This window comes from Sander lucioperca, chromosome 18, assembly GCF_008315115.2.
Source record: "Sander lucioperca isolate FBNREF2018 chromosome 18, SLUC_FBN_1.2, whole genome shotgun sequence".
Lineage (NCBI taxonomy): Eukaryota > Metazoa > Chordata > Actinopteri > Perciformes > Percidae > Sander > Sander lucioperca.
Window position 1 is genome coordinate 23,786,810 of NC_050190.1, and position 24,270 is coordinate 23,811,079.

The following is a 24,270-nucleotide window of genomic DNA, read 5'->3' on the forward strand; positions in this document are numbered from 1 at the left end:
GAACCGCTGGCAAGGCTGTAGACTAGTTAGCATCCATACATGCTAGAAAACTAGCTATATCGGTGTAAAGAAATAATGTTACTAGCATGGCTGACTTGTTAACTAGTTAATTTTTCATTTTATCATTATTATTCAAATTAGATTTTTCAAATATGTCTTTAACAACATGTCTGAAATGTATTTTTAATGTATCAGAATCAGTTTTATTGCAACATTAGGTTTTCAGATACTGTAGGCTACAAGGCATTTGTCTTGTTCTTTTTTTTTAAGTAGAAGAAACACACTTACATTGTTGTGCAGGAATGTGCAAAAGATTGAGTATTTGCAAAAGTTCATAATATGAAGTCGAAGTACAATAATATAAAATACTGTAGAAATGAACTGTGGTTCTGTTTTTGTGTAAGGCTGTTGGGGCAACAGACTTTTTTTCTTCAGCTCAAAGAAATCTGTGTTTACATCCTGAAAGAAAAAAGAAAAACTCGAGCAGGCTAATGCAATATCCTGAGCAGCTCCTGCTCACAAGGGGGGCCTGACTCCTGGAGAAATTTGATCCTGCATTGGGCCCTTTAAAGGAATATGGGATGAGTCTGTTGAATGGAGCTCAGAGTGAAGTCCCACAGTAGTCTGCGCTCCACAGAAAAGCAAAGGACAAGCAGCAGCAGCGGGACGGGGGTCGACACAAGACATGAACCATTGAAAAAAGAAATGAATGAGGAATGAGAGCGGAGAGAAAGTCGAAGTGAAGAAGTTATGAGCCGAATTGCGACGAATTACAGGGTAATGTGTCCGTGAGCGGGGGAAGCCGACTGAAGGGGGAGAGAGACAACAAAGTCACAAGGTAAAGTAGCTGTGAAGGACTCCGCTATAGAACCGATTTATCTCTTTAGCTTCTCCATATCACGCACTGCTTTTAATGCAGATGCCAGGGGACACATTTAACCAAGACACACGAGGTTGGTTGGGACAAAAGCCGCAGCTGCAGTTAAGTATTTTGAGAGATGTCTGAACTTAGCCTGTTTGAAGTCTTTTTTTTTTTTTTTTTTTTTTGCTGACCAACGGGTTTACGGTTGCTACTATTCTACTAAGCCGTGCGCGTCTGGCACACCTGTTCCTTGTGGCCTTTTTTGGACAAAATCGTACCTTGAGGTAGCTCTAAAAACACGTATCCAGGCAAGGCTATATTAAGTATATATGTTAAGACAAAAAGTAGGCCTACGTTTTCTTGTTTTCATTGACATTTGCATAAATGTAGAGGAAACTGTGCACACATGCATGTTATTCTCATCATTATGTGCATCTGGAGAAATACTGCTCCATACATCAATCTGACCCCTGCAGCAGCCGCCATAGCTGTTACTGAACACTTTCCCAAGCTAAAACACGAACAGAAGATATATTTTCTAGTCTCACAATGTATGGTTATAGCTGTCTCTTACTATAACTCATGCAAACAGAGCCTCTCTCCATGCCCCACAGTTGTGTGTGTGTGTGTGTGTGTGTGTGTGTGCGCGCGCGCGTGCGTGTGTGCAGGATGGCTGCAGAGGTAGATGTTTACACCTCAGCGCAAAAGAATGTCATGGCCTGTACTTAAGGCTAAGACTGATAATGATTGTGGTCAGTTTGCTGAGGCCTGTCATTAACCTGAGCTGGAAGAGAGCTGCAGGTTTGCTTGCTGGCAAAGGTAGGAGGAGAGGATGTGGAGGAAGGGAAGAGGGAGGGAGGGAAGAGGAGGGTGGGAAAGGTGCTGCAGGAGCTGAGGAGAAGAAGCGCAGGAGGATGGAAAGTGAGAGGTGTTGGGAGGAGGAGAGGTGAGGCTAGATAGAAAGAGGAGGAGGAGGAGTAAGACAGATAAGATGATAAATGGCAGGAGGATAAGCATGGGGTGTATTCATGATTTTAAAAAAGTAGGCTGAAGACTTGCATTGGCCTCTGCAGTGCTTTAAATGTCTGATTTGATTAACTGCTCAGTTAAAACAAGTTTTTTGATTCTTAATTATTACAAGATAATAAAAAGTAGGGCAAACGCTGTTATTTATAAAGTTTTAAAACATTCTCCTTTTGCATCACATGACATAAACCTCAACGTTTCTAAGAAAAGGGTCAAAGGTTAAGAAATGTGTAGCTGCGTTGGAGATCCCCCCCCCCTTCCTCTTTATTTATAGGACTACATCCCAGCTGTACCATAATAGTGAGGCACTAATTTAAACAAAAGTGTGAGGCCTACTTGACCGGATGGGAGTCGACAGAGGTCCCCTTTGTTAAACATACGGGCCGCCGGGGAGAAGATAAGGCAATATTTAACACACCCATACTTGACTCCTCGAGCTCTCAGATAATTTGTCTTTGTCTGCTTTGGTACACACAGAGATCTGCCACGCTGACACGAATCTGCAGCAACTGACCCAGATTTATACACACACACACACACACACACACACACACACACATGCTCCTGTGCTGTTTGATGGGAGTCTTTTATTTGATGGGGTGGAGGGATACCAAAACATGGGATAGCCAAGTTGGACCTCGGCAGAGACAACAACAGCGGGGATTTGAAATGTCTGGTGGGGATGATATCATTGAACCACCTAATCACTTACATCACCGCAGCTGCATGCTCAGCAGTGTGTCAGTGTGTGTTTGTGTGTGCACGCTCATGTGTCTGTTTCCAATCTATTTCAGTGTGTATCTCCATCTGTGTCTGTCTGAGCTCTGGTAAGTCAAGCGCTGAAGAGTTACGACTGGCCGGGGAGTGTGTGTTTGAATATGTGGTGATTAAGGAGGTTGTATTCAATGGAAGGAGTGACATGAGAGTACGTGTGCTCCTTGCATCATCTGAGTAAAGGTACAGTCAAACAATCCGCTTTTGCAACAGACAGACAGAAACGTCGCACACCGTCCCCATCCAAACGATCTCTGATAGCTTCCATATTTTGAATAAAAACTACTTCTCACTAGATATCAAATCTCACTCAGTCTTTGAAATAATGCCATATAACTGTCAGTGTAGTCAGTGGAAAGCAGTTGTCGGTGATGGCAGGCATAGAAACGATCCTGCTGGGATCGTTGCGGTGGCGTTTCCATTCAGTCGTCCTCCCCGGTGTTTGCTCTGGCCGCGGCTGCGTGCAAGTTCTCACAGCTAGATAGAAGTAGAGAAGCTCCCAGGGCCTTCGTGTCTGTCTGCATCCTGGAGAGGACTCACCATTCTGGGCTTCGGCTCCCCCATGCACCTCACGCTCTGGGTGGCCTGAGCGTTACCAAACAAGGATCTTCCATGCAGATCCTGGAAAGCTTTGTTTTTGTTGTCTTGGCTTTTTTTTTTCCTCCCATCAGAATATTTCCAGCATTGGCATAATATGTCAGACAGAGGAGATACTGCAGAAGAGAATTATCATACATAGCAGTAGACTCAGTGGAAAATTGTCTTCTGAGTTTCTATGATACATCCCACAATGGAGCATTATGCTCATGCAAAAGGAGAAAATGACTCCAGTTTAAATGTTAGCTGCAACAAAAGCTACATTACCCCCCCCCCACACACACACACACACAGTGAAAATTAGCTCATTTGTGACAGGCTGGTGATGTGGGGTTGATTTTATCCTAATGCACACTGATGCAGAGAAGAGTTGTGGCCTTTAGTAACCTTTGGTTGCCTTCATTCCTCATTCTGCTCAGTAGAAAGTTTAACCCTACCCTTGCTGTTTATTCAGTTTGGTATGAACTGAAACCCTTATGTCCAACAAGTAGGGAGTGCTAAATGAATTGTTCCGGGGAGAATTAGCATGGCAGTGCTGAGAGTGTTTAACCATTAAATGGCTTGTTTGCACCCAGCTGTTTTAGCTCCTGGAGGAGGGCCTGGACTCGTCTGTCCTTGCTTGCCCCAGTGTGGCCCAGCACGGCTTATTCAAGCAGCCTGATTTCCCCTCTTCCCCACGCCGGCGTCTTGCTTTACTTAACCTTCATACCCTCCAGTCTGCCCTGGAGAGAGAGTGTGAGACGTCGGTAGATGAACCTTGACTGTTTAGCCTGGGTACAGCGGTCGGCTGGCGAAACCTCCACATGCATGACTTCTGTAATTTGTTTGCTAAGCCTGTATTTATGAGCATTCTAATTGTAGGGAGTGCCATGGCGCAGTTATAGTTGCTGGACTTTGAACGTCTGCTGTTCTGCTGACAGTGTCTGGCGGCACTATTAGTCTGTCTGCCTGAATACTGCTTCACTTTTTAACTTAAAACTTCTTTTAAACTTACCTACTTTCTTACTTAATGAAATGCAAAATCTCACACATCACCGGGCTCTTGTGATTTATAACCCTAAAGCCGATTGTTACGGCTACTTTTATCTCAAGATAATCAGACTTTTATTGAGTTCACACAGTAGGGCCTTAACCTTTGTGAATGAGTATCTGCCCAGAGAAAAATAGCCACTAGTCAATCCTCCACAGGTAAAAATAACCTCAGCGCCCCAGTTTCCCACATTCAGCACCCTGCCCATTCATTCTCGCACATTCTTTCCTCCTTTCTTTGCCGAGGCAAGCTGACGGCCCCCCTCTCTAGCTGTGATGGGACTGTCATGCAGAAAGACACTATTGTGCTGCGAAGGATCCCGTTTCACTCTTGCCTTGTAATTAAGAAGGGATTGCATGGCTAGGGAGTTGTTGGTGGGGGTGGGGGACTAGGAGATTGGGTTAGTAGGTAATTTGGCTAGAAAGCAGAGCGCTGACCTGCTTTGTAGCTGGCAAGCCTGGGAGCCAGCACGCATGAACCCAACTCCCCCACTGACACAGAGCCTCCCTGCTGAGGTTTTGTTCAGTGTGTGTGGGCATGTGGAGGGACTGCGGACGAAGAGGAAAGAAAGATTCCGTCTGTGGCGATCTCTCTAAACCGTGTGTTTTTGCGTACGGAACACGTGACCGTATGTATGTCTCTTTGGGGTTACAGTACATGTCACAAAGCAACATAGAAAGTGAGAGGAAGCTTTCATTAAACTAGTGTCAGTGTGGACTCAGCGTTGCTTTACTCACATTTCCCTCAGTGAATCATGGGAAGTATGGTCAGCAAAGAGCATTTATAGAGGTTGAATCACTTTTTTTTTCTTCTGTAAATGAAAACAGGAGCTGGACTAGTTGAAGAAATACCTTCCCAGGATTATTTGTATATCCTGTGTGGGCTGATACTTGTCAATTTCTGACAAAATTTAGATTCAAGTTAAATATGACAAAGTTCTTAGTTTCACAGCATTTTGACAGCAAACTCAAATCAGACAAACCATATACGAATGGGCTTGTGTTTATTGTCTTTCAGTACAGTCTGAGTCCAGAGACAGAGCTCTGAATCCTCGCCATGGCTGACGTGCTGGAGAGCGGCGGCGGGTCAGGAGCTGTCAGAGTGGCCAGTGTGGATTGGCAGAACCGCTGCATCGCTCTGGAGATGCAGCTGCTGAGGTTCCGGCTCCAGGCCGGGAAAATCCGCGAGCTGCTGGCAGAGAAGGTAAGAGAGAAAATCATCATGTATGGTTACTAGAGCAAGCGGATGCTCTGCACTTCTGGAGCCTTTATAAGTTCAAACTTGGTACGAAATATTTACATCTAGAAGCTGCCAGGCGTAACTGTTGTGTAGCAAACTAAATGAGCGAGCTTAAAGGTGCTCTAAGCGATGTCACATACACACACGTTTTTTTAGGCTACAACATTTTTTGTCACATACAGCAAACATCTCCTCACTATCTGCTAGCTGCCTGTCCCCTGAACACACTGTAAAAAAACGCGGTCTCTGTAGACAGCCCAGGCTCCACAAACGCCAACAAAAATAAACTGTGCCAACCTGCACCACCAAACATAACAAACAGTGTTCCAGCGTTCCAGCCAATCACCGACAAGAAGGATTTGGGGGTGGGGGTTGGGGGGGTTAGTGCGCGGAAGCACGGAAGGGAGGGGGAGGGGACGGGATGAGGAGGAGGGAGGGGCGAGCTAGCCTCGTTTTGTTTGAAAATACTTCGAACGTCAACAAGAAGTAACGTCACCCAACATCGCTTAGAGCACCTTCAACTAACAAAACTAAGAAGGATTGGCAGTAACGTTTAATATATCGCTAGCCCTAAAACTGAAGCTTGTAAGGCTGTGGTGACTTTCGGTTTACATAGTTGTCTGTTTTTTTTAAATATTATTTTGGGAGCATTTGATGCCTTTATTAGACAACGATAGTACAGACAGACAGGTAATGAGGGAGAGAGATGCAGCACAGGTCCCCAGCCGGAAACCAGAGGCGTTGCTGTTCATGGTCTAAAGTTTAGCCCCTGAACCGCACTTTAGACTCTAAACCATGAGGACACCCCATAGTTGATTACTAGTTTGAAACTTAGTAATGGATTTACGAATACCTGGAGCAACCCAGTCCTGATGAGAGTAGTTTATAACTTACCTCAACAACTGTTGAGTGTAAGAAAAGCAGCATAGATGTCATTTTCCTCAGAAAGTCCCTCCAGCTCCTCCTGGGGGAACGCGACATTCCCGAGACAGATGGGAAATATAGTTTGTCTGAGGTGTATGTAAATTGCGCTTGCGATCTCATCCTTTGCCTCCTTACCAAGAGCTTGACACTGTAGCTGAGAGTCGGAACAAAGATTGGCCTGTAAATTGTAAATTGTAAACTGTAAATTATCATTTTTCATCAACACTTAATTATTGATGGGATAGGAGTTTTAGTAAGATGTTGCCTGTTTTGTTCATCTTAAACTAGCTAATGTACCTGACTCTGAGTTGGCATAAATAATGTAAAATGAACTAAATCTGTGGCTGTTTAAACTGCCGTACTACTGTGGAAATGAGTCATGCCACTCTGATCTGCAGTATAATCCATGCCACAAGTTATTCTGACCAAACACTGTGCAGATCTCACTGCCTCATCATCTTCTGGCAGTGTTTTTAAGTGTTTTAAGCACGAGGAGACTATTAAAGCATGTGAATCAGTTAGAAATACAGGTGTGGATGACTGTATGTTTATGCGTGTGCGTAAAGACAGATGGGATTACTCAGCTTATTTAGTAAACATTTTTTTTTTTTTACTCCACTCATTCTGTGTCATCAGAGGTTGGCTTCAGTTTCAGCCAAGATGAATATTTAACATTGAATTCATCACTTCTGGTGCTTCCCCTCAAGTTGGGGGGAAATAACCGCCAGCCGCTGGCCAAATGCTTGTAAAGTTGTGGCTGTTGTAAAGCCTAACTACTAGACACTTTAGAAAGTAATGAGCTGTCATCTGGAGATTCAGCTCTGTTCTGAAGATTTGTTGGAAAAAGAGTGCAAGTGTTTGGATTAGACGGAGGAGGAGTGAGTGTAGTAGCAGAAAAACACTTCTCCTGTCTTGACTTCTCTTTGTAGCTTTACAAGTGGCCGTTCTTTTTAGACTCCAATAGCTCGGAGCTGCTTATGGTTGGAGTGTCACAGCGGTTTGCTTTCTGTATCTCTAATTCTGGAGCGCGAGAGTGGTTCATCCAGTCAGTCAGCAGGATGTTTACAGGCCAAACATGTTTCTGATAAGAGCAGGACGACTCCCTGCTGTGTCCTCTGTCAGGTTCTGTCAGACCTCCAGCTTGTCCGTGAGAGCCCATCCAACACACACACACACACACACACACACACACACACACACACACACACACACACACACACACACACACACACTTACTAACATTTATAACTGTGAGAAAATCATTAATAAAGAAGTCTTCCACCACAATAATCTTGGAGGACATTCTACACCAGCCAAAGGGATTGTTTACAAGTTGGCAACCTACATTAATAGTTCTTCTAGCTTATTACTGATCCAAAAAATGTAAAAAAAAAACAACAGCACACAATTTATTAAAGTATAGGTCTCATGATAAGGTATATTTTCTTATTTTAAACAATCCCATTAAAATGTATTGATCCTACAAACTATTGTAAAAGTATTGTCTGTGTAGCTAAAAGCCTGTCATTCCATTGTGCTTTATAGCTCCATTGTTGTCCAACAACTATTAAAAACACATCAGTGAACCACACTGTTGCACTGGGTGCCAGGCTACATGTAGGCTAAATCATCGCCCACAACTCCCATTTGTTCAGCAACTCAAATAGGTTTGGGTGTTGTGCTTATTGACTGCTGTTACTACCAATTATTATAACTAAGTCAAAATAGCAACTCTGACTGTGAACTGCTCCTATAGTAACCGCTACCGATGACGGAAAATGACATATGTGGGATGGATACATCACTCGCTATTGATTGACTAGTTTGAAATTAGGCATATGAATGAAGTGAAACAATATGGCAGTTGAGTCTAATTATCAGGCTAATGAACATGAGGAATTTAGTTTATTTTAGATCAGTCCTACATACACCGTTCTAGTGCTAAATAATACTAGAGCACCAAATGTGCATTAATCTGCGGCAGAAAATAGTCCCCAATAAATGCACTATTTTCTCCTGTTTGAGTAAGATTTGCTGAAAACTACAGCACCCAACTTACTCAGCCTTTTTTTCAATGGAAGTATATATTTGTGAGCTGTTTTTAAAGGTTTACGTCTTCAGTACGACATAATGGGCGTGGGGCTTTAGTGCCACAGACCGACAGAGTATGGAAGTCAGCATGTAATGATCGGTGGAATGATCAACGTAGTGTTGGTTTTGGTCTTTTCGTCGGATTCAGTAAGAAAAATATAGAATAATGCCAGCCTTGTCCCTTAACATGCTAATATAGACATGTGTTGCAACTTGCCTTGCTTTATTAACAAGTGGCACCCACAGTCACACATACACACTCATGTCCAGAGTACTCTTTGTACATATCTACATGTTAGCTTTCCATTTCAGCCATGATGCCAAGAATAGAAGAGAGTTAAAGCTTTCTGAAAATGGACTAATTACTGTCCAGTTAATACCCAGCATACACAGTATTTTTTGTTAAATGTTCTTTTTGGGCATGTTGCCAAGAAAATAGACTAATTAATCTCTTACTCCTATTATCATAAACACACACACACACACACACACACAGAGCGCTAAGCGGGGTTTAAGTGGAGGCCCGTGCTGCTGAGTGTGTCTTTGTGAGTCTTTTTTTGGGGGGTGGGGGTGCTGAGTGACTACCATGCCGTCATGTTATTACTGTTTGGAAAGTCTGCTTCACACTCTTCATCTCCTCTTTTGCCAAGTTAGGAGTGTTTTACGCATTGACCCACTTTGGTATGGAAAAACATGGAAAAAAGAGAAAGTTGATGTGGTTGCCTGTGACATGGCATTTATCCCCACAGGCTGACTGTGAGTGAGGGAGAAGAGAGAGAAGGAGATGCCCCATTTGACTTGTGAGGAGTTTAACAGGGCGAGAACTCCATTGAAGAGGTTTCACTGTGGATTAGGAAAGTGCAATCGACAGCTGGTGGACCATAAAAACAGAAACCTCTCCATACAGAAAGAAGTGGAAGAGACTGGGAGAGGATAAAGGTTATTTTCTGGGGCAGAAGTGACACTTTATAATGAAAACATTATTGTCACAATACTGGACATGTTTTTCTACAAATCAAAACATCCAGAGCATTGACAGGGAATGGCCTACAAGAGAAGAGGCTTGCTGTCAAAAAGCATTGAGGAAATGTATCCAGAAAGTTTGGTTTAGAGTTTCAAATCTCTTTAGGCTGTCCCACAATATAGAAATACCTTAGTCAGTGGAATTTCTAAATTGGGTGATATTCCCACTTCAAGGTTGACTTTCAGTACTCGGATAATCTAATTCTGGACAAATTAGATGAATCTCCTTCATAAGCCCTCACGTGGCTCTTAGGAGCAAAAACACTGTTGTTTGTGCTCAGACATGTGCAGAAAGGCCACCAGGTTCACGCGTGAGTGTATAAACATTTATTTTAATGAGAGGATTTGTTTGGATCAGTCTGTTTTTATGTTAGCTTTTTTGTAGCCTGCATTATACCCTGTGAGGGTTCTGGTCATTTTTGTATGACTACTTCATCAGCTTTCTCACTAATTAAATACTGCTTTGTCTCTATGTCTATTTAATGATTAAAGTGGATTTAATAGAAAACCACTGAGGCAATATTGTCATCAGAGCATTATACTTTACTTGTTGGAGTATAGTATTTAAGTGCTGATATCCCACATAGTATTCACACTGTGTGAAACCTTTATTTTACTCTTTCTCAATCAGTGTCTTATTCTTCTTTTCCCTTATCTGTCCACCCTCCTACTCCTCTTGTACAGGAGTTTTTTTTTTTGTTTTTTTTTTACATTTAATGATTGAGCTGGAGTCATAACTAACCATCAGCTGCGCACAAGGGTTAATGTTTAAAGCTGAAAGGCAAGTGAAGCACTCAGTGAATGGATTTCACAGTGAAACCACCTTCCCTACTAAATGAATGTCCTTTGTGACCAATATGTTCAACTAGAACTAGACAAAGACGGTCAGATGAACGGTGTAAAGAAACAGAGAGAAAAAGTGAGAAGAATGCTGACAGATTTAAATAATCAGCCACCAGCAAAATCCGATCTATAGGATCAGCTCTGTCAGTTAGTTTCTGTCAGTAACAGTAAACAGGTATTTAGCTGTGACAGATCTGTTAGCTGTCTGAGAAGCAGATGATCTATAGCCTGCTCTTATCTTATCTCCACCTCCCTGGATATTATCAGTCCTTCTGGAATCCCTGCTAAGACAGAGGATGCCGATGCTCCGGTCGCAGTTTCAATTTTGGCTTCTAACAATCACAAAAACAATGTATTTGTAGCCTGGTAAAACCCTGACGAACTTCCGGCAAATTTGAGATTTGCTCTGCAAGTCAGTCTGGCCAAGAGTCCATTCAAGTCCATTTCCAATTTTTTTCAAATCGAGGCACCAATCACAACCATTGAGGTGGGCTTTACACGATGACGATAGCGCAGCGACGGCAAGCAGCTTTTTGTTTACATTCAACATGACGGCCACTGAAGCGCAGCAACCCGTTGATGCCGCTGTCCCTGCTACGTCACCCGGCTTGTTGGTCTGGTTGGTTGAAGGACTATCCAGTTGCGTCCAGAGGCATTTGAGCGGTGTCTGTTGGTGACGCCCCTTTGGAAATGGGCTGTGAATGAAGCTTGCCCAGACCCACTCTCAGTTAGTTAAGTTAAAAAAAATGCAACATCTTTCCAAAAGTCAATGAGTAATCGTGTTAAATAATTGTGATTATGATTTTTTTTCATAATCGTATAGCCCTATAAGGTGGTTATATTCTATGTTTTAGTTATTGTTTTAGTATACATCAAATAAAAAGACCAAAACCAACAACACATTAGTCTCTCTACCTACTTTCAAGGATGTCTATGACTCTCTCTGTTCCTACTGAAGATTTAAATCTTTAAAAACAGGGCACAAATGTACGTTTTCATCTTTAAGGATGGCTAAATAATTTCCCAGGTGGACACCGTAGATTTTAGCAAAAATGACTCAAACAAGAGTAAATTTGTTTGGGACTATTTTTAGCTGCAGATTTGGTGCTCTATCGGTTATTTACAGCAACGGCAAATATATATATATATATATATATATATACACACTACTGGTCAAAAGTTTGGGGTCACTTAGAAATTTCCATTCCAGACAGAATACCAGCTGACATCAGTTGCATTGTTTTTTTAATCAGGGCAGCAGTTTTCAGATTACATTATGTGTTTACATAATTGCAAAAGGGTTCTCCAATGTTGTAGACAGAAGTGGCTGAAGAAACGCCTGAAATCCATGCTTTTTGGTCTAAACGTCATACCCAAATGAAAAGTGGTACAGCTCCCATATGCTTTGACACTCTGGGGTGTCAAAGCAGAGGCTTGGTCCTTAGTGCAGCCGCCGCGGGTTTGGTTCTAGCCTGGGGTCTTTTGCTGCATATCGTTCCCCCTCACCCTCCCCATTTTCCTGTCTGCAGCTGTCCTGTCTAATACAGGCCTAAAAAATGCCCAAAAAAAAGAATCTTAAAAAAAGAATGTATGATATTGTAACAACTGTATTAAAAAAAAACATTTTCTGTAGTGTTAAATAATAACATCCATTAAAAATCAACATGAAATCATTTGGAACGTGACAGGTGGTGTTGAGTTCATCTGATAGGGCTGTGTGGCAACATCTTAAAAACAGTTGCTATCCACTGATATATAAGTCTCCTCTTTCTACCCACAAAAGGAAGGCACTTGAAGCCCATTTGTGATGCTAAAGCTGTTCCCTGCAGTAACTTTGTTAGAAGCTTCTCACTCCTGATATCCCCACCATTTGTTCCCGTGAACTCAGTAAGGTCGAGGTCCAACCACCTCCACCTCCTGACCTCTAACTTGTCTTTAAACTGGATGTGGCAGCTTTTTAGGCTCTCTGAGGGCTTCTTCTGATGACCATCTCTCACATCTGTTCTACATTGTGACTTCTTACTTACTTTATATTCACCTAAAGTGCTTGCCTTCCTCTCCTATGTATTGTTTTTGAATGGAGGACAAATTTGTGTTTGCTCTTTGGCTCAGGCTCGGTAAAGAAGACTTTGACTCACGATGAAGGCTTTTGACCCGGAGGTGAGGAGTCATTCAACCACTAACCATCAACATGTGCTCTGGCTTTAGTGAGTGTTAATCTGGCTGCAAGGAAGTTCAAATGTTGTGAGTGGTGGATTCTGGGAATCAGGGGGCCTTTTAAGGAGGCTACGAGAATCGAGAAAGACAGAAAAGAAACAAAGGGAAAGGGAAACAAAGATGACGCGAGGAATTCAAATGCATCTCGCAAGCAGAGTGAATCCATTAGTGTGTTTGTTCTCCTTTCACCTGGGTCACTGAACTCAGAAGAAAGGGAGTCCTGTGTTGAAAAGCATTTTCTGTGTGTGTGTGTGTGTGTGTGTGTGTGTGTGTGTGTGTTGAGAGAGAAGGTACTTGCAGATGTGTGCATACTTGGCAGGATGGACAGTGTTTGCCTTTGAAAGCATGAGTATGCATGCTTGCACAAAAGGTGACGCAAGCTTGTGCACACACGCATTGTAGCATTCTTCTATCCAATTGTTGTTTGACCGGCGGTAGAAAGACGTTCAGCCTCCACAGAGGGCCTATCTGCTGTCTGCCTTGTTAAAAAGTCAATTATTTGATTTTTACAGATCATCTTGTGCTGCTTCTTCTCTCTTTCTCTCTGACTCGGCTGATGCTTGACCCTCTTTCCTTCTTGCTAAATTCAAATTTTCATTTTTTTTTCTCAACCACTTGTTACAGCAAGATTTCTTGATTAGGAATACAGTTGGTTTGTTTAATCTTCCCACTACATTAATCTTTTAAATGTCTTCCCTATGGCAGCGGTGATTGATGAAGGATTAAGTGTGTCTGCATGCATGTGTGTGTTTGTGTAGACTTCTGGCTTGGTGGTCTACCTGTCTTAATAGGGCCTTTTGTGGCAAGTTATGGGATGTGTCTCGCCAGAACCTGTCGTTCTTGGCTCTAGGTGTTTTTTCTTTCTCTAAATTAAATGTAATTCTTGAAGATTGGCTGATGATTGATGCATTCAAAACCACTGTAACCTGTTTTGTCTCTATTCCAGATGCAGGAGCTGGAGCAGAGGGTGACCGAGGCCGACCAGCGGGCTGAGAGTGCTGAGAAACAGGTAGAGAGGACTTCTCATTCTATAGCCTTTACAGCATGTAAATATTAAAGGATAGGTTAGCTACACACAAATGTTTGTCAAGGTTTTTGGAGGATTGCACTTCCAATGTTTGATGACGTCTAGGTCTTGTTCCTTTTGAGTTTGAATGCACTTTTTATAAGTCGCTTTGGACAAAAGCATTTGGCAAATGAATGTAATGTATATAATCCACCATGCTTTTTTTTTTGCCCTGTTGGAATATGTTGTCGCACTTTTGTCAAGTTATTAGATCTCAGCAATTACTTTGGTAATTTCAGTGTCCTCGTAACTGACAGAAATGATAACCAAAACTACATAGATAAGACCTAAGTTTTTAATCAACCAGAATTATCATTTAAAAAGTAAAAAACATACCATAATAATTTAGTTAAATTAACAATTAAACACAAGCCAAGGCCGCAGCCTCATTTCTCTCCCTCAACAAATACATTTATATTTAAAATGTATTGCATTATTTTAACACATTAATGCTTTAGTGCGTAACTTTTTGATATTAATGAACGTCCGTTACATTCAAGCCATTGCCAAATGAGTTGCTACAAAGCTGATTAAGACTATCAGCTCCAGACAACTCTCTCTGTATTTCTCAGTATGGCTATGTTCAGAAGATTGTGGCGTCCGGTGACTTTCCCGCGCAGAAACTTGAGTGAAGATAATTACCTCTTCTGAAGAGTCCATCATTTTTTTTAAATCCTCCGTGTCCTTCTTGGCTACTAGCAACTGTGTGGAGGAGGGGGGGGGGCACGTGCGCGATCACGGAAGGCTTGTATCATGTGGACGCGCCAACAGTTTTGTTGTCATTACTTAGAATTCCTCATGGGGGAGACAGAAACTACGCACTATAGCTTTAAGTGGTTTGACAAAGAAAGCAGGTGACTTAAAGGCATAGGCAGTAAAATAATGGACAAAGTGATGCCGTAGACCTCCACGGAGACCAGTGAAGTCAATTAGAATCACTTTTCTGGTGATGGCTGAGCGTTACTGCGCAGCCTCAAACTGAGCTTGACGACGTAGATGTGACGTGAGCAACCTGTCTGAAAGTTGTAAGTCTTCTGGTAGCTGTGCCAAGAGAAATCTCAATCATTCCCAATCTTGCAGAGACGGAGAGCGTAGGTATATGTGAGGAGATAACATAGGCACAGGCTAATTATTGCTAACTAAAATGCTAGTTAACATTAGTAATTAAACTTAAACAGCTAATGTAAGTCGAAACTGCCTGGGAGCTTCTCCTGACTGTACGGTAATTCCTCTACTGTGCGACAGAAAGTCGCGTGGTTATGACACAATCGTTAGCCTGTTTTTACAGAAACGTCTGCTACAGAGCCATAACGTGAGATACAAGGTAATGGAGCCTTTTATACATTGTCGTGTTTCTTTAGAAATTAACAATGGACAAATAAAGTCTTCAGATGTAAAGTTATTCGCTGTCAAAGTGACGCAAAAATGAATGGCAGTCAATGGAATGCTAGCGACAGGTGATGGCTTGTTAGCCTAGAATCTCCCCATTGGAGGTACGCTTTCCAGACGCTCGCTTACCCCCTTGCTTAAAGTTGCTCTAAGCGATGTTGGGTGACGTTACTTCTTGTCGACGTTCGAAGTATTGTCAAACAAAGGCTAGCTCGCCCCTCCCTCCTCCTAATCCCGTCCCCTCCCTTCCGTGCTTCCGCGCACTAACCCCCCAACCCCCACCCCAAAATCCTTCTAGTCGGTTATTGGCTGGAACTCTGTTTGTTATGTTTCGTGGTGCAGGTTGGCACATTTTGATTTTGTAGGCGTTTGTGGAGCCTGGGCTGTCTACAGAGACCGCGTTTTTTTACAGTGTGTTCAGGGGACGGGCAGCTAGCAGATAGTGAGGAGATGTTTGCTGTATGTGACAAAAAATGTTGTAGCCTAAAAAATGCGTGACATCGCTTAGAGCACCTTTAATTCAATTATTTAACTCACTTAGAGTTTGCTCAGATTGTATTTGAGCAACAATCCATGTGCTAAGAAAGGTTGTAAAGCTTGAAAGTTTATTTCTTAACATGAGTGATGTAAGAAGGAATCCTAAAATTGGGATCCATAAAGTCACACAGTTACATTTTGTGTTTTTGAGTAGGAGTCAACCTTTGATGGAACTTTAAAAAAAGGATAAGAAACATCCTACAGTACAAATCACACCTGCTCTGTCTCTTTTGCTGTCGTGTTTATTCTCCCACTTGCTGTCATTACTGGCCGTTCCAGGTGTTTTCTGTAGGTAGTAATTTAATGCCCTTTCTTTAAAAACAAGACATACCTGAGGGCTTAGAAAGCTTTTTATTGTCAGAGTTGGCAAAAAGTATCCTCGTGTTTTCTTTTGGTTTATCTGTTGCCCATCAAAACTAAACAAATGCAAATTTGAGCTTTCTTTTGGCTGTTTGCATTCACTCCTCTAATTATTACATTTCAGATTCATGTCATGGAAGAAAAGCTGAAGTCTGCAAACATACAAACCAGCGAATCAGAGAGCTCGTTGTACAGAAAGTATCAAGATCTGAGCAATCAGGTTCAAGAAAAAGATGCTGTAATAAAGAGATTAGAGGTGCAGCTGGAAAAACAGGTACGGACAGAGCCATCAAGATGAAGAACAGAAATGTCCATGTATGTTCATAAAATGTAGGTTGAAATAATTCACAAACCCCATTTTCTCTGACTGCAGATCTTAGTCAGAGCCCAGGAGGCAAAAAGTATTGAGGAGAAGGCTGCCAAGATTAAAGACTGGGTCACCTTCAAACTTAAAGAGGTAAGCTCACACATGTAGACATACACCCCTGACTCATGTAAGAGCCTCTGGGAAAGTCCTCACGCTGCTCAGAGACATCAACTGTGGCAACAAGAGACGCTTATGATTAAAAGTGTTTCATCTACAGCTGTTTATACACAGTCAGAGAATTACAAAATGCTTATTTAGCAATGATGAAGCAGATTTAAGAGGCATTAGCACTTACTTGGAAATTATAATCACAATAATAAAATAAAAGTTCATTGTTTTCAGTAAGACATTTGTGTATATGGCTGCTAAAAGTTGTCGTTGAAGATATATATGTGCTTTGTTGCAGATGGAGCAAGAGAACCAGCAGCTGAAAATGGCCAACATTAAGCAGACGGAACAGATAATGTTGCTGCAGGAAAAACTACAAGGTGAATACCAACAGGAGCAATGGCGTTAAAAAGATTTAAAGCCTGTAATACCTTAATTTTATGTCTTTATAGGATGATTATTTTATCATAATAGAGTCATTGCCACAGTACCTTCGTTATAGCTCTAAATGCAGATACTGCACTCTTTCTGCTTCAGCAAACAATGTTTTCTCTCAGCTTTCTTGTCCATATAACTTTGTATATGCAAATAAACATTATATAGTACAGTCCAACATTAATATTGATTTCAGTACAACAAATTGATTTACAATTCAATACATTGAATTGTTTGATGTAATAGTAGCCAGTAGTTCAGCATTAGATTAGAAGTCATAAAGAATATTTGAATGGTTTGATTAACATGAATTTGTCCACCGTTTATTTGGGCATTGCACATTTCTTGCTTATAATATTGCCGACATTTTCAGTATTTTGCAAGCTTTTTTTATTAGCAGTAAAAGGTCATGTAGACAAGTAAGGAGTTGATGTATCTTTTGTGGGAAAGAGAGTGAGTTACTGGTGTTGTCTTTCTCCTCCAGCTCTCTTAGAGAAACCTGCATCCTCTGGATCCCCTGCCAACTCCCCTGTAATGGATACCCACCTGGTGCCCAGCAGTCCTCTGTTTCCTCCCAGCAGCCCCGGCACACCACCTGCCCAAGATGACAGCTGGAGACAAGCAGGTCCCCGGGGAGCCACCTCTAATATCAAGACCTCGCCGACAGGTGTGCTGCCCTTAATTCATATTATCTTGGGATGGGTGGCAGGAAGCTTTTTGAAGCAATGAGCGTGTTCTTTAATTTAATCATCAACTGCTGCTTTGAGTGATACCGAATCACCGAAAAAAATCGATTTTATAAGTAGAAACGTCATCTTTAGTCTTAAAAGTGGCTCTTTAAAGGTTTTAAGCTCCTCTGGAGGATTGCTGCTTGGATTCATGGAAGTCACTCATAATTACAGCAAAGAAAGTGTCAAAACACACAATTTGCCCATAGACTTTAACGTTTCCCATTTTTCCTCCATTGATCCATCTGTACTTAATGCTCTGATTTTAGTTCCTCCATCAATACACTTCTTCTGTGTTGCCCTCTCATGTCATCATAGCTCCAGATCTCTGTTGAAATATATTTATTTATGCATATATAGTTATGTAGCAGTTAAACGATTATCATCCAGACCTTTGCTGCTCGTACGAATCAACACATATTTTTGTATTCCTTGGAGTAACATCAGTTCCTCCATGGCATGTAGACTTTCTCAAATGTTAATAATCTGTCTCCTCAGATGTGAAAAGGACTCCTGAACAGTCCAGGAAATTGAGTTGTTTCGGAGACCTTGGAGCCCATGGTGCTGTCTCTCAGGCTCAGAGCAGGGAGGGCCCCAGCAGCCCTGTTTCCATCAGTGGACCAGAGCTCCCAGTGGGCCCAGAGGGTCAGGCAGGGGGCTCTGACAGAGACAACTCCTCCGATGAGCTCAACAGCAAGTTCCGCTCTCAGTGCCTTCACTCGTCCTCTTCCTCTTCGTCTTCGTCCTCAGCCTACGAGATGGCCCATGGATCGAGCTCCCCAGAGTCATCCCTCAGAATATCACCCAGAAGCCCTCTCCTGTCGCGCTCCCCCTCCACCAACAACCCCTTCCCCAATCCTCCTTTTCACCAGTCGGGCACCAGCATGACGCTACCTAAAGTACGAACTCCACTCACCCCCAGAGACAGCATCCAGCTGGTGAAGAAGCATTACAGCCAGCCGCAGCCCAGCCTGGACAGACTCCACCACCTCAACGTTAGCATAGACATCATGACCCCATCCTCCACTTCTTCCACCCTCAAGAGCACAGGCACCGCCACCTCACCCTTCTCGCAGGTTGTGGAGGAAACAGACATTGACGATGGGCTTCCTGACAGCATGGACGGGGTGGTGGAGGGGTCGGGATCAGAGGAGCTATACCGGGATGGAGTCTCCTTTGTGGGACTTCCAGAGGAGCTGGAGCAGCTGGATCCACCGCCAACGCCTCCTTTACACCGCTTTCCTTCATGGGTATGAGAGACCAGCATTATCTATTCAACTTTTACATTTTATGTTGTTTTATGCAGTTAAAATCTTACCTGCAAGCATGAGCAATTCAGTTGGATCCATTATCTTTTTGTTTCAGTCACTGCGGCTCAGAGTTTTCTTTCTTGTGAGAGTTAAATAAGTAGATCGATCTCTTGTCTGTACGGTACCACCAGCAGTCGGTTAGCTTAGCTTAGCTTAGCACAACACCTGGAAACAGCTAGCCTGGCTCTGTCCAAAAATAACTGATCTGTCTAGAAGCACCTCCAAAGCCCATAATTGACATGTTATATCTTGTTTGTTTAATCCATTACACAAACCACAAAATGTGTAAAAGCCACAATTCAGCATTTTACATTGGGTTATTGGTCTATGGACTATTGTTTGGACCAATTGCCAGGCAACCATCAGAGACTCTAGGAAGTTACTGGTCCCAGCCAAGAAATAGTCCAACAAATAAGCCACCGTCAAATTAGAAATTGTTGCTCTTACACTAACAAACAAGAGCATGTTAGCGTGTGGGTTTTAGAGGTGTTACCTTTGTACAGAGCCAGGCTAGCTGTTTTCTTCTGTTTCCAGTCTGTTTCCAGTCTTTGTGCTAAGCTTAGCTAACCGGCTGCTGGCTGTGTAACGTACAGATATATTGATCTTGTCAAACTATGTCAAACTATTACTTTATTGATGTATTCTGCAAAACTCTCAATGCCAAGGTGTTGTACTGTCTGACGGTTTTTATAATGAATGTTTAAGTGAAGTGAGAGCAATATTCCCGACTTTGTTGACCTTTGCAGGAGAGTCGGATCTACGCTGTGGCAAAGTCAGGAATGAGAGTATCAGAGGCCAGTCCTGGAGCCAGGGGACCAGGACGAGGTGAGTCCCCCGCAGCCAGAAACAAGAAACTAGCCATCCACTTCTTCTTCACTAACATCCACTTTTCTGCTACAGTGAGGCATTCAACATCCATTTATGGTCTGTTTTTCACGTGTAAAGCAGTGTCTAACCATGTGTGTGTGCCTGTCTGTCTGCACGAGCCTGGGTGGTGTAGGAGATGAGTCATTACTGTGAAGTGGCATGTCATTCAGCTGCTGCTAATGCTGCTGTGGAGGTGTGTGGTTGGTTTGGATCTGTCATTTCCACCTTTGATGTCACTTCCTCTGGCCCAAGGCTCCACACACCTGCACAGGTGTGGGCTCCTCTTCAGGAGCCTCCCTTACTTTTTTTTAAAGAGCCAAGGAAGAGCATAAGGTGGGGTTAAAAGAAGCTGAGGGAGAGGCTGCTTTTTAATCAGCTGCGATGAAAGGACTTGGTCTGGGTGTAATTACTGCTATGCTTTTTGTCCCGACATTATCCATTTTGTCAGGATGCAGACTAAGGTTTGACAGCACTCCAACTATTACATTTCCTGACTGCCAGGTACATGGAGCGGACTGCCAAGTGGCTGTTGTGGATTAAGTCATAGCTTGCTCAGCTTATTCACCTTCCTCTGATGTTTGTGCCTTAAAGGTGCATCTGTTGTTGGAGCATTTTTAATCTCTGGCAGAATGACTAGCATGGACCAGTTTTATTTTGTGTTAGCTCAAGCCTTTTCGACTTTTTCTTTAATTAGTGGGTACGTCAGAAGCATGAAGTCCTGCATCTATATCTTGAGTAAGGGTGCTATATTTTCCCCCTTTGCAACAATACAGACTCCTATAAGAATTACCATGGTTGTGTCCGAAATTCCATACATGCCATTTATTAGGCTAAAAGCTCCAAACCTTAGTATGAAACCAATAGTACGAGAATTACATACTATTTTCGGTGAAATATTACAGTATGCAAACACTGGTAAAATATGTTGGCTTAAATATCCAACAATGCAATGCCTTAGTGACAACAACGTTCATAACCGACAAACTGTTGGCCATTGTTCTGTAATTGCCATTTGTGACCACAGTGGCCACTGTTTTGCTAGTCTCGCTTTGCCAGACCCTTCCTCCAAAGCGCGCTTTTGAAAATAAGCTTGGAAGGACCTTGTGTACGTAGTTGTTTTAGTCATGCAACATAAAACTCCGACTGGACAGATAGTCTAGCTAGCTGTGTGGATTTACCCTGCAGAGATCTGATAAAAGGTTAACCACAGTCCTCATAAATCGACCGGAGTTTAAAATGCCAACACAAAGGAAGCCCAAGGTAACGGATATCCGGCCTAAATGAGTGAAATCCTGCGGATTTTCTGGCGGCAACGGAGCAATCCCAGAAGTGGAACTTCAGGGATATAGACTGCTGTTTTGCAAAAGTTTTATAGTCTCACTTTAATCATCAAATTCTGTGCTTTGTGGCATTGGCATGCTGTGTACATGTCCATAAGTAAATAAACATGAAATCTAATAAATTCTGAGTAAATGTTTTTCCCGTGTATTTTGCAGGGTCCAACTTACCCCAATATCCAGCGGCAGGTCCGTTTACCCAGCTGATCTATAAGAATATCAATGTACCAGTCTATACCACACTGAAAGGGGTGAGTGAATTTTTTTATTTTTTTATTATTAAAGGTTTACAGTGCGGCTGGATCTGTGCTTTACTTTTGATGCAGCTTGTCAGCTAGTTTGTGTTTTAAAACGTCAGACTTGTTTCCATCTGTACTGAAATTTCATGAGGTGGTGTTTAACTTTACAGTGCTCTCTCAATTGTTTGTTTTAGAAAGCCACTCAGATCAGCAGCGTACCTCTGCCCGATGATGACTCTGGGTCTGAGGACGACAGCAGCTCTCTGGCCAGTTTACGGACCTCCATCCTGAGCCCGGACAGAAAGAGCAGCGTCCCGGGGAGCCCACGTGCTGTCAAGAGAGGTGAGGATTGCACATTACAGATTACAAAATTTCCTCATCTCAACTAGGAAAGACTGCCTTGCCTTAATATAGTTGACAATGTAAGTTTAAGAATATCCATGAATTTTGGATCCAGTGTTTACACCAGCCTAAAGGTAGGAAACTAGCATTGGAATAGGCAGCAGTTTGTCTGCTGACCAGAATGGTATGCAGTTGTGAGAAGCTGCAAGGTCTGTAAGGACGGAAAGTACCAAGATACATTTGAAATCATTAACTGAAGTAGATGATGCAGCTTAAGGGAAAGTAAACTACAGCAGTCAGTGGCTACAGATAGTATTCACCACTTAAACTCAATGCAAAATAACTGATGGGATGCATTGAGCATAACATACCGATGATATCTAATAGTGATCTAAGAGTCTGAATTTTCCCTTTAAGAGTCTTCTGTCTTAAACCTTCTGTTGCTTGCTGGCTCTTAAATCACGACATGTATAATTTATTTTCTGTGTTTTTCTCCCTTCAACCACTTCTAATATATCTTTTTTACTTACCGTACCTTATGTATTTACCATCTCTTGTTTTCCTAGGGGTGTCCATGTCCTCCATCAGCTCAGAGAGTGATTATGCCATTCCTCCCGATGCCTACTCCCTGGACAGTGACTACTCCGAACCGGAACATAAAGTCCAGCGAACCTCCTCCTATTCCTGTGAGAGCACTGGGCCTGTGAGTGGAGTCCTGCATTTCAATCATTGCAATTTCAATTCTATGATAAGTCAACTCCAGTATGAGCAGTCAGTTGTGTTTGAATAACTCCTGTGCTATTTGTGTCTGTAGGAGATGCTGGAGAAGTCTGGGTACCTGCTGAAGATGGGCAGTCAGGTGAAAGCCTGGAAACGTCGCTGGTTCATCCTGAGGAATGGAGAGATCCTCTACTATAAATCTCCTGTGAGTGTGAGCCTGCCTGCTTCCTTCCTTCTAAGGTTTTGCTGTCTGCACATAAAAACATTGCAAAAATATTTCAAAATGTTGTGCGTTTGCGTGCAAGATGGCTGCAGTTGAAGGCACGAACACCCTCTCAACACTATCACAGCAGTTTTGTCAGTGTAGATAAAAAAAAAGTACATTACAAACTTTGTGATTGAATTTATAATCATAATTTTTGACAGAAATGAAAATTCTTGTGTGTGTATGTGTGTTTTTTGGTGTGTGTATTCAGAGTGACGTGATCAGGAAACCTCAGGGTCAGATTGAACTGAACACGTCCTGCTGTATAGTACGTGGAGAAGGAGCGCAGACATTTCAAGTAAGTGGAAAACATTTCCAATAGTGCTTAACTTTGTGTAAGAATACTCCAAGACAAGGAAAGTATGATTTATGCTGCACACTATGACTACTTTCTTTTACAGGCTATGCAAAGAATTGAAATGGTAGTTAAATTTTTTGTTACAATTCGAAAGACTGTGGCATGAAAGAAAAATAGAAAAACTTAAACAGTTGTTAGAGGACACATGCAGCTACACACACATACACACACTCTTATTATAACACTGCATCACAGTGGAGCTTTACTGCTGCATACCAGAGAAGCCGCTTAAAATGACAGGCCTGAAATGTTCCCCTGGCTCTTCAGAAGCTGATTCTGATCTCCTCTGACACAATGATGCTATCTCAGTCCAGCTTAGCTTTTGCATTTCTCCCATATTTCTCCCTTTACGTCTAATCAGTTGATTACAGAGAAGAAGACCTTCTATCTGACTGCCGACTCACCCAACATCTTGGAGGAGTGGATCAGGGTTCTGCAGAACATACTCAGAGTCCAGGCCAGCAGCCCCGTTACTGTGGAGACCACCGCCAAGCCCACTGTGAGGGGTTGGCTTACAAAGGTCAGGAGACAGAAGTCTCGGTAGCTCAGTTAAAGCCCTTTTGCTTTCTTGCAGAGCATTATGATGATAAAATAAATACCTCTCATGTCTGTGCGCTACACATGAAGATACTGCAACAAGACAATTAGCTTAGCTTAGCATTATGACGGGAACAGCTAGCAAAGTATTATTATGGTTTTAATCGTCTCATCTATTTCTCAGCAAGAACTTATTTCTGTTTAATATTAAGTATTCATGAAAGTTGAAACCAAACCTCTTAGTTAATATTCAATAGGAATATAATGCTCAAACTCAAGCTATTTATTATTATTGATTAGCAAATAATCCGACGATTGTTTTTACTGTTAATTGGTTAATCGTTTGGTTTATAGAATATCAGAAAATGGTGAATAATTGCCCAAACAATTTCCCAGAATGCAATTTGACATCTTAAAATGACTTATTTTGTCCGACCAACAGTTGAAAACAAACAAGATATTCAGTTTACTATCTTAGAAAACTAAGAAAAATGTGCAAATGTTCAATTCATTTGAGGAGCTGGAACCAGGTCATTTTTGTATTTTTTTGCTTGAAAAATGACTTAAACAATTACTAAATTATCAGTATTCTATTGTATTTTCTTCTTTTATGCCCTCTTAAACATGTAAGATGTCCTTGTGTATCTAGAAAGGCGTCCGCCAAATAAAATTTTATTAT

At 42.2% G+C, this 24,270-nt stretch overlaps 1 protein-coding gene across 2 annotated transcripts in view; it reads left to right on the forward strand.

The window, feature by feature from the left end:
* Window positions 1–561: 561 nt before the first annotated feature.
* plekhh1 (pleckstrin homology domain containing, family H (with MyTH4 domain) member 1) overlaps window positions 562–24,270 on the forward strand; it is a 40,140-nt gene continuing 16,431 nt past the window's right edge. The window contains exons 1-15 of one of the 2 annotated variants that reach the window (XM_035994551.1): window positions 562–838; window positions 5,307–5,492; window positions 13,573–13,635; window positions 16,103–16,252; window positions 16,352–16,435; window positions 16,752–16,833; window positions 17,373–17,555; window positions 18,115–18,866; window positions 19,673–19,751; window positions 21,290–21,381; window positions 21,564–21,711; window positions 22,278–22,414; window positions 22,526–22,636; window positions 22,908–22,994; window positions 23,416–23,574. In XM_035994551.1, coding sequence (XP_035850444.1) covers window positions 5,346–5,492; window positions 13,573–13,635; window positions 16,103–16,252; window positions 16,352–16,435; window positions 16,752–16,833; window positions 17,373–17,555; window positions 18,115–18,866; window positions 19,673–19,751; window positions 21,290–21,381; window positions 21,564–21,711; window positions 22,278–22,414; window positions 22,526–22,636; window positions 22,908–22,994; window positions 23,416–23,574 — 2,274 coding nt within the window. In that variant the 5' untranslated portion in view covers window positions 562–838; window positions 5,307–5,345. The remainder of the gene's footprint in view (window positions 839–5,306; window positions 5,493–13,572; window positions 13,636–16,102; window positions 16,253–16,351; window positions 16,436–16,751; window positions 16,834–17,372; window positions 17,556–18,114; window positions 18,867–19,672; window positions 19,752–21,289; window positions 21,382–21,563; window positions 21,712–22,277; window positions 22,415–22,525; window positions 22,637–22,907; window positions 22,995–23,415; window positions 23,575–24,270) is intronic. The other variant, XM_035994552.1, reaches the window with a different exon arrangement.